The 14,155-nt window shown below is 36.7% G+C and overlaps 1 protein-coding gene across 7 annotated transcripts in view; it reads left to right on the top strand.

Annotated features, from left to right (window-relative positions):
* Nucleotides 1-14,155, top strand: part of GRM8 (glutamate metabotropic receptor 8) — a 736,117-nt gene that overhangs the window by 145,085 nt on the left and 576,877 nt on the right. For all 7 annotated transcript variants that reach the window (XM_077857194.1, XM_077857198.1, XM_077857196.1 and 4 more), the window contains exon 3: nt 4,923-5,139. In XM_077857194.1, coding sequence (XP_077713320.1) covers nt 4,923-5,139 — 217 coding nt within the window. The remainder of the gene's footprint in view (nt 1-4,922; nt 5,140-14,155) is intronic.

Here is a 14,155-nt window from a genome sequence, read left to right as displayed (position 1 = left end):
AACTCAGCACAAGGAAAATAAGAAGTGATAAAAAGCAAAAATGACAGGTATTTTCAAGTGATGCAATTTGATGTTATAAGGCACTGAAAGAGAAAAGAAAGGAAGCAGTCATGTAAGGACAGTGGTAGAAAAGGCTACATGGGAAATGGATGGCAAAGGGCTAAGCAGTTAGGGCAGGGCTAAGGGTGGGGAAACACGACAGTTGATGTCTCTTCTGCAGAGACCTGGAAGAGTGGGTATATTAGTAAGGCTTCTGGTACACTCAAGGGGTAATGGGAGAGAGGTTAACACAAAGTTATTATTTATAAGGTGTGGGCATTGTTAAAGGACCCAACACTGGATGGGAAGTACTCAGGAATTGGCAACACTGGGAAGATCTGAAGAGGTAAGGGTAGAGAGTGGTCACTAGAACCTTACAAGAAATTCAGCAGTGAATGAGGCCTTAAATAGAGAAACACCGAGTTGATTGGGGAAGGAGTCAGGAAAATCAATACTCTCACTTCTGTCTCCTACCTTCCCATCTTTGTTGTGTCTCCCAATGGCCAAACTCAGATGGAAGCCTGAGGTGAGGGAACTCAAGTGAGATAGTCATTGGGCAGCTTCCTAGGACATACAGCAGGAAGGAGAGTGAGTAAGAAGGGCAAATGGAGAATAGTCTGTCTAATATTTTGGTGGAATGCAGGGCAGAAAGCTGTGGGGGAAGAATCTGCATAAAAATTCCTGCCACAGTTTAATTAATTAATTGTCCTCAAATAGTCATTGAGTATTTGCTTTGTCAGATGTGAGGGATAGCAAATAAATCAACAGAGAGTTTGTCTGTAGGAGGCTCATATGCCAGCACACAGTCATGGTTCTCATGTCAGATAGTGGGGGTTATGGAAGTGAGTAGAAGGAAAAGACAGCTCTGCCTGAGAGAATTAGCAAAGGCTTCCCAGGGAGGAGGTAACTTTTGAGTTGGATATAGAATTTGAGCAGAAGATCATCAGGTGGACAGAACAGGCTACATAGGGAACAGCATAGGCAGGTGTACATACACAGACAGGACATGACAGGGAAGATAGGAGGTTAGGAAGGAGGATGGGGCAGAGTCTGATATCAGGGTTTGGTGACCCAGACTGAAGAGTTTGGTTATCTTTTAAATGGGCAAGCAAGAGTTAACAGAGACTTATGAAGGATGTTACTTGTTACAAAGTAACAAGCTGATGCAGAATGCTTTCCCTAACAGCATCTTTTTTTGGTACATTCTCCTTTTCTTTCTCATTTCCCTCTTCACTTCTGCCCCTCATTACTTTTTTTTTTCACTTTTCTTTTTTAATTCTTGTTTTTTTCTAGTAAATAAAACTCTAGGCTGAAGGGATTAGTTAGATGGATTTAGTAGAGGGAAAAAAAAAGAAACATTACAGGTTTTAAGAAAAAATTCCCACTTCAATTGCCAGTAGGGGGTTAATTTGAGAATAGTGGAAATATTGGGAATGCTGGCACAGAAATTAAAATGTTCAGTGAGCCAATGCTTAGTGGTCAGCCACAATAAAATTAAAATGAGATGTGACTTTATGACAACTTGAGAAACTGTCTTAAAATATAATCAGTACCTGATGTCTATTATTATAGACTGCAACATAGCAAAAATGGAGAAAATGAAAAATGAAAATGAAAACAGACATGGACTCTCACATTACTTTTCCACATGTTGATCTGCAAAGGGAAAACTCCTCAAGGCTTTGGGGAGGAAATCCTTTACCTAATTATTCAAACAACCATTCTCTATCTGTATTTTTATTTTATATACCCTTTACACCTGTTTAATTAATCCTAAACATGATGCTGACTGCTAATTAAACAGCCCTGAAAGTGACTGACTGAAGGTAGTAATTTGAGATAATTAGTTTTGGTTTCAAACACTCAATTTTCACACTTTGTGCTCATTTTTAGAGAGGGGTGGCTCATTATTATAGGCAAGGTGGGGATTGTATAAGGCATTTTACTGCTGGACTCTGAGTAGCTGAGGAAGTAGGAGGATTATTATATATCCAAACAGGACAAGGGAATGGTATAGTGCTATAGAATTTGCTATGGAATGTTTCCCTATCTCTTCCTACAAATACACAAACCACTCATACATGCACAGAATTCCTTCCAAAATGAAAGTCAAGCTACTGAATCTCTTTCATTAGAATATAGAAATGCATATGCTCTTGATCTTTGGGAAAGTTTTATTTAGCAAAAGGTAGATCTCACTGAGTCATTCATTATCCCTTTCCCAGGTTATTTAGAGGTAAGCAATAAAAGATAAAAGAGGCCCAGATTTGGTGTGTGGTTGGAGATTTGAAGGGGTATCCTTGCTGAGGAGTCCGTTACTACAAAGGCACAAAGTTTAATTAAGTGAACAGTCTGACAAGATAGGGCCAGTGTATCTATCAAAGGAAGCAAAGCAAAGGGAAAGGAAGGAGGCAGGTCAGGCTGGTTTTATGGTCCGACAATGTTGATAAGCAAGTTAATATGGTCCCATCAGGAGAACAGGACCAGGAAGAACTGAGGGTTAAATAGGCTAAATCATTGTTATAGGCAATATATATATAGGTACAGGTTACAGAGAAACTGAATGGATCCTGCAGCACCCTGGAGAGCTCCAAGTACATTGTTCTAACTGCTCCCTGAGTAACTGAGGCTTTTGTGTCTTGGAAAGTTTAGTTTCACTTTATTGGCTGTCGGTATGGAGTAGGACTCTTTAGACCCATGAAAGATCATTCAGATGATGAGAGCTATTCAAGAATGTCGAGAGGAGAGTCCACTCCTTGTGGACTGGTCAGGGTCATGGTGGGTGACAGATTCCAGGCTATGCAGTTAGCCCTATGTGGGAAGATGGAATTGCAGCCTCTTTGACATCTTAGTACTAACATTAACTGCAGGATCAGATGGAGAGCAAAGTTAATTGTTTTATATACCAGTCAAATCTGTATCTTTAATGAAGCAACCTAAATTAGGACATCTTGGAGTCATTTTGACCTCCGAACTTTCACACTACGGCATGGCAGCAGAGGAGTGGTGAGATGCACAGTTGCATAGCTCATACTCCCAAATTGTCTTTCTTTCACCCTCATACATTCCTTGAGTGATCACATGCACCCCCATGGCTTTAACTACCTGCTTCCTTATGCCCCCACCATTCTTTATCTCTAGTCCCGATAACTCTTAAACTCCATATCCCCAATATTATTGGCTACTTTTTAGTTGCTTTCAATAATTCCATAGGAAGCTCAAAAAAAGCAAATAAAAAATTAAACTCATAAATTTTGTCTTCCAAATCTCTTTCTGTGTATCTTGGTAAATAGTAAACATCATCTACCCAGTTACCAAAGCCATAGAACTAGGAGTCATTCCACATTTCCCCTTATTATCTACACATTACCTTGTTTTTTAGGTACTTATAGGTTCTACACTCTTCCCCACTCCCACCCTCCTGCATCATTGTCTTAGTTCAGTTTGCATACTTTCTTAGATTTCTGTAGTAATTTTCTAACTGGTTGTCCTGCATCTAGCATGGCTTTCCTTTAGTTTATCTCTAAGCATAGTTTGGGTTCATCTGCCTTAGATTCTTCTGGAGAGCATATTAAGATGTAGATTTCTAAGCCTCTAGACATACCAAGTTAGAATTTTTGGGAATGGGGCTAGCTAGGTGTACATTGGAATTTGAAGGCTACTACTCTCTCCACTGCTGCTAATGTGATCTAACACAAAAATCTGATTATGCCGCTTAGTTACAGTCATTCTGTGCTTCCTCATTCCTTTGTGATAAAATCCACATTTCTTGTCATACATGACTAGCTCTTTATGTGTCTTTATTTGTAGTTTTATTTCCTGATGTTTTTCCCTTTCTATCCTGTATTCCCACCATGTGAAACACTGCAATTCCTAGAATCTACCATACTCTTTCTTGACTTTATACCTTTGGACATGCAGTGCTTTGTGGCTGAAATGTCCTTCCCCACCGTGTTTGCCAGATTTTTTACATTATTTGTGCCCATCTAGCCTGAATGTCTTTCCACTCTACGTCTTTAACATCCATGTGTTCTTCTATCCTAGCACTTTTCACTGGTAGAGTAAAAGTCCTCACTTGAATATATGAGTAAATGTTACATTTTAAGAGTTTTTTTAGGGAGAGATTTATGGCATATAGTTAATTTGTTACTTTGAATTTATTTAGGATAAATGACATAGGATTTCTAGTTTTCAGAATCTGGCAATTCACCTTATATATGTAAGAAAATAGTCTCTTTTTCTAAAGAAGTTATGGTATAGATTTTGTAATTTTGGGGGTGGACATCTGGGAACATCTTTTTATTAGAAGATACATAGTTGGCTATTCCCAAATATTTTTGTGGTACTCAGTGATTATATCAATAAACAGTGAATAGACTCGTAAAACTATATATTTAAAGTAATTTACTAAAAGTATAATCTTAAGACTGAAATGGTATCAAGTGCCAAAAAAAAATCTCATATTAAATTCTGTTTGTGATCGTGTAGCCTTTATGTCCTAAAGCCAAATACAATTTCAGAGGTGACCTTTTCTGATGTATGTATGTATTATACCTTCATTTTGGCTTCATTTTTTGTGCCAGATTATCATTTCTGGTATAAAACAGAAGCAACAAAAAGCACAAATGTTTTGCTTTGGCTTCAGAACCTGAAGCAATACTAAGTTCTTTCTTGCTGTTTAGAAATATGTTTTGAAAGAAAGGGAGCCTAGAGACTTATATAAAATACTAAATAAAAATAAAATTGGTGGTCACAAAACCATATTTTGGCTTCAGGTTGATATGTCTAGGTTATTGGTATAGCTTTGGCTAATCTCTTATGTGACAATTCATCATTCAACAAGATTTCTCATGGGTTGAAATAATCTGTCATTTATTTTACAGATACCTCAAATCAGCTATGCATCCACAGCCCCAGAGCTAAGTGATAACACCAGGTATGACTTCTTCTCTCGGGTAGTCCCACCAGATTCCTACCAAGCGCAAGCCATGGTGGACATTGTCACGGCACTGGGGTGGAATTATGTGTCAACACTGGCTTCTGAGGGCAACTATGGAGAAAGTGGTGTGGAGGCCTTCACTCAGATATCAAGGGAAATTGGTAAGCATATATTTATATGCATTTGGAGGTGACAAGTTGTAGAAGTCTGAGTGTCTCCAAGTGCTCTCTGATCTATATGGAATAATTAGAGCTCCTACAGATGCATGACCCAGGCTGTCCACTCTAGGGGGAAGTTGGATTTATTATAAGTGATTTTATTGTTCATGGTCTATCAAGGTGACACTTTGGTGCTAATTTAGGAAATAGAGCTCCTGACTCAGGCGAACATTTTTTAAAGTTGTCTGTTTTGACGAGGGAGTTTGCTGGCACATTAGAGCCACTGTAAATTTGAATAAATGACATACTATTTGATTGTTCTAGATGGAAGTTTACATTAGCAAGTCATTAAATTAAAAAAAAAAGGCAGTGGAATTTAACATCCAACACTAGGGGGATTAAGACTGGTAATCATTTTAAAACAATACTGAAGTAGCCCCCAAGGCTATACTTCAGCAATATTCTTATTGTCATATTTGACTTTTTGCATTTATAATTCTTACCTTATACTCTGTAGCTTACAATGGAATGAAGAGCAGTATGTAAAATTTTGGTTAGAACAAGGTGCTGATCAGCTCTGTCCTGGGCTTTTTTTTCAAGGTGCTTATCCAAATATATGTAGGCATTTCACCACATCTATGTTTAGCCATGAGGTTGTAAATCCATTTCATTATGTGAAAGAAAAAAAAAAACAGAACAAAACAGAAGACGACTTAAAGTGCAAATCTTATTGGTGACTGGTCAGCAATATAATTTGGTAGGTGACATTTGCTTCAACGTGGATGGAACTGGAGGGTATTATGCTGAGTGAAATAAGTCAATCGGAGAAGGACAAACATTATATGTTCTCATTCATTTGGGTAATATAAATAATAGTGAAAGGGAATATAAGGGAAGGGAGAAGAATGTGTGGGAAATATCAGAAAGGGAGAAAGGGAAACAGAACATAAAGACTCCTAACTCTGGGAAACGAACTAGGGGTGGTGGAAGGGGAAGAGGGCGGGGGGGGGGGGTGGGGGTGAATGGGTGATGGGCACTGAGGGGGGCACTTGACGGGATGAACACTGGGTGTTATTTTTTGTATGTTGGCAAATTGAAGACCAATAAAAAATAAATTTATTATAAAAAAATAGATAAATTTATAAAAATAAAAAAAAATTGGGTGAAAGGAGACATTGTTACTTAACAAATACTATTATTCTTATTAAGAATTATTGAAAAAACTGTATATATTTTTCTCTAAGAGTAATAACAATATTTTGTAGAAAAATTAAAGTGCCTCTTGGCTGTTTTTGAATGATTTTGAACTTGAAGGAAGAAATTATATTGATAATTTGTTGTCTTTCTTGGAAGCTTCAGCTCAGGAAAAGACCATGAGAGTGATTTGGGCTTATCTAGAATTAGCAAGGATGAGTCTTAAAGTTATATTATTGGAAAAAAGGTTTTTCTTGAAAGAGTTGAAGATGCTTGGGATCTATTCTGCATGTACTAGGGCATGAACATTTATTGCATACAATAGTATATTTAATATTTCTTCCAAAAAAAAATTTCTTCTAGTGCTGTGCTATTGCAGAAAATGTAGAAAAGGCCTGGGGTTGGTTGTTGGACAGATTGGGTTAATTGATTTAATTGGAAAACTGTCCACACCTATTGTTAGTGTCCATGATACCATAATCTTTGTTTTTTGAAATTTTAATTTACATCATTATTGCTATAAAAATGATTCAAACATTCAGTTGAACTTTAAATGATGACAAGTTATATTATCTTAAGAATCCCAAGTTTATCTTAGAGTAAATGCCCATTCAAATGAAAACAACAGCTTCTGGAAGTAGAGTTAATGCATTATTTAAGCAGCTGATGTCAGTTCTCACCAGAGTGATAATTCAACAAGAGAAGGAAACTAATAGAGTATGTATTGAAATGATACATTTTTTTGCAGTGATCCTGTACATTTTTCAACTACAGGTCACATTTTGTGTGCATGAGACAGATTGCTATGAAAAATTCAATATAGGACATAGTTTGCCAGTTGTTGTAGAATCTGATAAAATTCATTGTTCTAAAAGTTAAGTGAGATCGCAGTTTTATTCTTTTGACTGAAAAAAGAAATACTTAGTTTTCACTTTTGGGGAGCATTGCTTTACTTTGGTAATACTGTCACATAAAATGATTCAGATGGTGCCGTTTATTATTCCTGTTTCTATCTTAGTCATTAGTATGAGATAAAATAATTTTAGTGCCTTATATATGCTCCTGATTAGAGCAACACATTTCTTCTGTGTTGATCCTTTCAGTATTCTGTGACTTGATTGGCTGTCCATTCTATTTCAGCTCTCACTTATCTGGGCAATGGAGGAGGGCTGGATTGTCAATTAATATGCAGAATACTGAAAAGGCCAAATTGGTTCAACACTAGAGTATGCCATGGAATATATTAAATATCAAAATCATCCCTCATTTTAATGACAAAGATTTTTATCTAGAACAAAAATAGCTGAAAATTAAACCTTTTACATGACAATGATATTAATGGGAATAGCAAATGGTAGCAACTTAACCCATTCTGAAATGATCTGATGACTGATGAAAATTCATTAGTTCTGTAACATTCGCTTCTCTTACTACAACATTGATGACATTTCTGTCATGTTAGTAGTGTGTTTTTAAAAATCTTAGTATCTTGACTGAGAAGGAGATGTATAAATTCATTGTATGGAGTGTCTGCCTATTAATAAAATTATATATTTTCCCAACTCTTAAAAATTTTCCCATACTCTGTTCTGAATTTCTCACTCTAGAAACATTGATTGCTAAGAAATTTCAGTGTAAATTGAGGCTTCCAGTGTTTCCTCTCTGATTAATTCAGACAGATCATAATGGAATGATAGTGAAGTGAAAACCTGTTTAGTGATAAATTGCTTGTATGGTTTGATTAGAACATTTTTCATTTTAATAAATCTGAGACTTGGGGGAAGCATCTGTGAATCTTGGAGAATGAAGAAAATGAGTGAATGATGGTCATGAATGCAGACAGACATCTGTGATGGCTCTTATCTAGCCAAGATCCTTCTAGGTGAGCAGGATGGGAGTTACTTGATAAAATAAAGACAAATAGTCCCTTGACATCCTAGCTGTTATGATATCAGGCCAAGGTATTCTTGACTATAGGATTCTTTTTTGAAAGGGCAAAAATGTATTTGAGATCAGCAAATAGCATAATTTGATGAGAGCATAGTTTGTGTCATAAAGTATAGGAGACAAAATTGAAAGATTTGACATGGACACACAGTTGAATATTTCAACTCCAGAGAGGTAATTTTATTCATCTTCTAGACAATGAAGGAAACTGCTGAAGAGAGAGGGATCTATCAGAATGTGTATTTAAGATTGTATTAATGAGAAGTGGAAGATGGGGAGACCAATTGAAAGGCCTTTGCAATATCAGTCTTCGCTTGGTATAGGGCAGTGACAATAGAAATGGAAGAGCAACAGACTTGGGAGATTTTAGTGAGGTGGAGTCTATGGAACTTAGCAATTGATTAGAAGTAGAGCTTGGGAGAAAGAAAAAAAATTAAAGTGGAATTTGAAATTCTGAACCTTGGCAATTGGGAGAATACAAGTGCCACAAATAGGAAAGAGTCAGTAAAATGGAGAGGTAGGTTTGGGATTGGATGGGAAGTGTAGTCTGGCTACAAATAAAATAAATTGGAGGTACCAATACGTATCTTTTTGGAGAAAAACATCAAAGAATGTTTGTCTAGAGCTAACAGAGGAACTGAAATATAGACCTGAAGCTTATTCTCACAAAGTTGATAATTGAGGTGGGAAAGGTAATTGCTGAGGTAGAACATGTAGAGTGAGGATTGAAAGGGGCTGAGGTTAGACTCTTGGGGAGAAGATTTATATAAAGGTATGAAGTAACAAGAGTTGGTAAGGATGCAGAGAAAAAGGATCCTTTGTACAGTGTTGGCAGGAGTGTAAATTAGTGCAGTCATTATGAAAAATTACATGGAGGTTACTCAAAAATTAAAAATAGGACTACTCTATGATCTAGCAATCCTAATTCTAGGTATATATATGAAAAAAAATCAGTACCTTGAAGAGATATCTGTACTCTTATATTCATTGTGGTAGTAGTCATTATAGCCAAGATATGGAAACAACTTAAGTGTCCATTGATGGATGAATGGTTAAAGAAAAGGTATATAAGAATACTATTTGGCCTTAAGAAAGAAAGAAATCTTGTCATTTGTGGCGACATAGATGAATCTAGAGGAGACCTGCTAAGTGAAGTAAGGCAGACACAGAAAGACAAATAGTGCCTTATCTCACTTATATATGGAATCTGAAAGAGTTGAACTCATAAAAGCAGAGGGTAGAATGATGGTTGCCAGGGGTTAGGGAGTAGGAGAAATGGGGGAATGTTGGCTAAAGAGTGCAAACTTTCAGTTATGCCAGAAGAATAAGCTCTGTAGATGTAATGTATAGAATGGTAACTATAGTTAAAATACTGTATTGTATACTTGAAATTTGCTAAGAGAGTTGATCTTAAGTATTCTCACCACACACACACATACACACACACACAAATAGGAACTATGTGGCATGATGGATATGTTAATTAGCTTGATTGTGGTAATCATTACACAGTATATTCATATTTCAAAGCATCATGTTGTATACCTTAAATATATACAATTTTCATTTGTGAATTAAATCTCACTAAAGCTGAGGAAAATTGGCATAAATGGAAAAAATGTGTGGTAATAATGGCCTAGACTTAGCAAAGCTGAGTATGGCAGAGTGTTCTCTTATCTTGATGGGTTTGTGGCTATGAGGGGACTCTCAGTCTCCTTTGAAGAAGATTTCAATGATGGGAGATGGTAGGAGTTCTTGAGAAAAAATTCAAGTATATTGAGCAGATTTTCATAGGAGAACAGAAACTTTCTCTGAACATGTGTGGTATAGTGGCAGAGAATCAAGGAGTGTCCTTGAGAGGGGGAGTGCATTGGCTCCCTAGAGCTACCATAACAAAATGCCACAAATTAGATGGCTTAAAACAACAGGAATGCATAGTCTCACAGTTCTAGAGATCATAAATCTGAAATAAAAATGTTAGCAGGGCTATGCTACTTCTGAAAACTGTAGGGGGGAAATCCTTCATTTCTTTTTGTAGCTTCTGGTTTTTATTAGTTATCCTTGGTGTTCACTGGCTTGTTGAGGCACCACTCCAATATCTTCTTCTGTCATCATATCACAATCTTCTCCTTTCTTATGCTTGTCTCTGTGTCTTCCCTTTGTATAAGGATGCCCATCATATTGGATTAAAGGACCACCATACTCCAGTATGACCTAATCTTAATTGCATCTGTGATCACCTTATTTCCGTATAAGGTCACATTCTGAGGTACTGGGTTTAGGATTTCAACATATCTTGTTGGGAGACACAATTTAATACCTGTAATAGGGAGTAGTAGTGAATATGGGTGTACTTAGGAAGCAAATTTACAGTGACAGGAATGTGAAGTATACCAGAAGGACAATACAGTAGAAATGAGGATGAGAGGTGCTAAGTAGACAGAATTTGGTTAATGGAGAAGCCCATAACAAAACCAGTTCAGAAGTTCCTTTTGGAATGTTACAGAATTTTACACTCCCTATCCTGGCTACTTGGGTAGATGGAGTGATCTAATGGATAATTCAGGGTTCCAGACTAGAGTACATAGTGGGATCTGAATCTGTCTTTCCTAGGCTTCTAGGTAGTTAAGAGCTTCCCAATGGATCACACTCCTTATGCTGTGGTGAACTGCCTACTCAACCTCCCTACTTTTTGTAACTCCAGGATGCTGCTCTTTTCATTGACACCTGGAAAATTATGGACATCCAGAGAGTCCTATTGGGCCTAATTTATTTTTATTTTTGGCCTAAGGGATAGGAATAACTCAGTTGCTGCTGATTAAGACTTATCCATGTTGCACATCCTTGGTTGTTAGGACCAGGATCCTCTATTTCTGTCTTGTTTTAATTATTTTATATGATGTTTTCAATGATAGTGTAATAAAGAGGTTCATGGTATATCTTTACATTTTTTAATCATAAGCTCTGGGGCTTGCAGTTTGTGACTCAAAAAAAATGACCTCCGACTTCCTCGGTGTCCATCGAAAGATGAGTGGATAAAGAAGATGTGGTTTATGTATACAATGGAATATTACTCAGCTATTAGAAATGACAAATACCCACCATTTGCTTCAACGTGGATGGAACTGGAGGGTATTATGCTGAGTGAAGTAAGTCAATCGGAGAAGGACAAACATTATATGTTCTCATTCATTTGGGGAATATAAATAATAGTGAAAGGGAATAGAAGGGAAGGGAGAAGAAATGTGTGGGAAATATCAGAAAGAGAGACAGAACGTAAAGACTGCTAACTCTGGGAAACGAACTAGGGGTGGTAGAAGGGGAGGAGGGCGGGGAGTGGGAGTGAATGGGTGACGGGCACTGGGGTTATTCTGTATGTTAGTAAATTGAACACCAATAAAAAATAAATTAAAAAAAATGACTTCCTTGAGTTTTTAGACAGGCTTTCACTTGTCTTACCTTATTATATTATTTTTAAAAAGAAGACAGGATAATAAATGTTAATGCTACCACTATCATTATAAGGGGCAAGAAAGCTAAAACTTTATCTTTGAAGATAAAAGGAATTTGTGAAAGCATTATATCTTTTCACTGTGGATTTGTACAGTATGGCAACACACCTCCTTTAATCAGTCATCATGTTTATGAATGGCTTATTGAAGATGACAGGCCTGTGAGTCGTCATCGCACACATTACAGGGGGGCAGAATAGACCTGATTCTGTCAAATCTTCTACCATATGTGACTTTTTTTTTTCTAATTTGCAAATGCTGGAAGCTTCCAACTATTGTCTGACATGTGTTTGGAATCTTAAAATCTCAGAATTGGAAGGGATTGCAGAGGTCGTTGGACTGGCACAATCTGTTTGAAATGTTAATGCAATAAACCAATTTAATTAAGTCTTTTTTTGTATATAAAGTGACTGACACTTGCCGATAGTGATTTATTTTTTGGCAGGGGTCAAGCAATAAAATCAGGGAGATTTCATTTCTAGTATACAATTAAAAAGTGCCCACTGTTCATATTTTTAAACTATCTCAGTATCATTTTAAAAGAAAGCATTTTTTCCCCTCTTGGATTATAAACAAGAACCAAGTTTCTATTAGCTGAAATGGATTCATTTCAAGATTAAAACAAAGTATTTTCAATGACAGAAAGAAAGGAATACATAAAGAGCAGCTTTTTTCCTCAGATGTTCATTGCTTTGGAAAAATGACTTCCAGCAGGCAAAAATCAATTTGACAAAAGTATTATTAATGTTGTAAAATACTATGAATGAAAGGAAACATTTAAATTCAATTGAAAATTTTACTTTATATTCCTACAGCTGAGTTCCATTGATAACACCACATTTCAAGTTGCAAATCATATTTAATTAATATTAACACCAGGTAATTGGCAAGAATAACTTCAAAGGAGGGCTGAGGAAATTGCAAATTGGAACTGCAGGTGCGTGATCCTGCAGAAGCTTTATAGGGATCCAAAGAAAGTATATATGATTTTAACAATTACTGCAGAACCTGATCAAATAGAGCATCATTTCAAAGCTCTTCTTCACCCTGGCCTTTCTTAATATTTAGGGCTTAGAAACTGCTAAATAGCAGCAGTTGCTATTAATGTAGAATAACAAGCAACATTCAATAAGTGCTTTCAAACCTATGATTCTTAATGCTGTAGTTAAGTGTTTTGTAAACAATGGCAGTTTGATGCAGTGGAACCCACCTTGAAGTCAAGAACTTGTTTAAATCTCTTTTCTTCAATTAAAAGACTTTGAGGATTAATTTTCTTGTCTGAAAAATGAGAACCCTCTTATCAGTGGTAATCAAATGATATAATACTTGTGAATGTTATTCATAAACACTAACATGCCATTTGATATCAGATATTACTAATGAAAGGAATGAGGATAATACGGCTTTTTTTCCAATGTGTGGCAAAGCTATATATTATGAAGGTGGTAGATGTATTGTCTGGTGTGTAGGATAAATAGCCAGAGAGGGCTTGGCTTTATTTGCTAATTACCTTTAAACTTATTTATGTTCTTCCTGAGAGATCAGGAAGATCAAAAAGGAGAATTTTGTGAAGCTCTTTGTTCTCCTTACTAGTTTCCACAACTGCTATGGTAAGTCTTCCACTTTAAGTCTTATTCTTGCCAATCCTGCCAAAATATTACTTATTGTGTCACCTGACTTATTGTGTCTTTGCTTGGGTCTGGTTGTTTAGTTGCCACTTAGAAGAGTTGAGATATCAGGACAAGTTTGGAATATCTGGCCTTGTGCTCCTGTATCACCACTTGGCACTCTGACTGTGATGCCAACTTCTATGTATACATCTTCTTCCAGATTGTAGAAGGACAATCTGGGGAGACTTTATTCCTCCCCAGAGGGGATGGACTCCCCCTCACACCCCCCGCCCCCCTTCCATGCCAATATCCAGCAGAGTACCTGGCACATAACAGATGCTTCATGAATTTCTTTTGAACGGCCATTGTCATCAGATTCATGGTTGTGTTAGTATTGTGAGCCTAGAGGTCAGTCTTGATCAGGCTCTGGGAACTGAAAGGCAGAGATGTTTCCAACAATGGGTTTATACCTTTTCTTTTCTAATGTGTGATCTATATAGGAAATTTAAGGGACTTCCATACTGTTAAGCCACTTAGAGTTCAATTTTTTTCTTACTGGCAAATACCAAAGCCTGTAATTTGTAGGTGCAGACCACCCCTAAGATCTCAGGCCAGACAGTGCTAGGGAGTAATTAAATGCTTCTCTCAAGCTGGGTTTGCATTCCAGAATTGTCATATCTAGCTATGAGACCTTGGGTAACTTAATATGGTTGTGCCCCAATTTCTTTGTCTGTGTAATAGATTTAGCAACTCTAC

This window comes from Canis aureus, chromosome 18 (assembly GCF_053574225.1).
Source record: "Canis aureus isolate CA01 chromosome 18, VMU_Caureus_v.1.0, whole genome shotgun sequence".
NCBI lineage: Eukaryota > Metazoa > Chordata > Mammalia > Carnivora > Canidae > Canis > Canis aureus.
The sequence above is the reverse complement of the archived record's forward strand: the minus strand, read 5'-3'. Positions and strand labels throughout refer to the sequence as shown.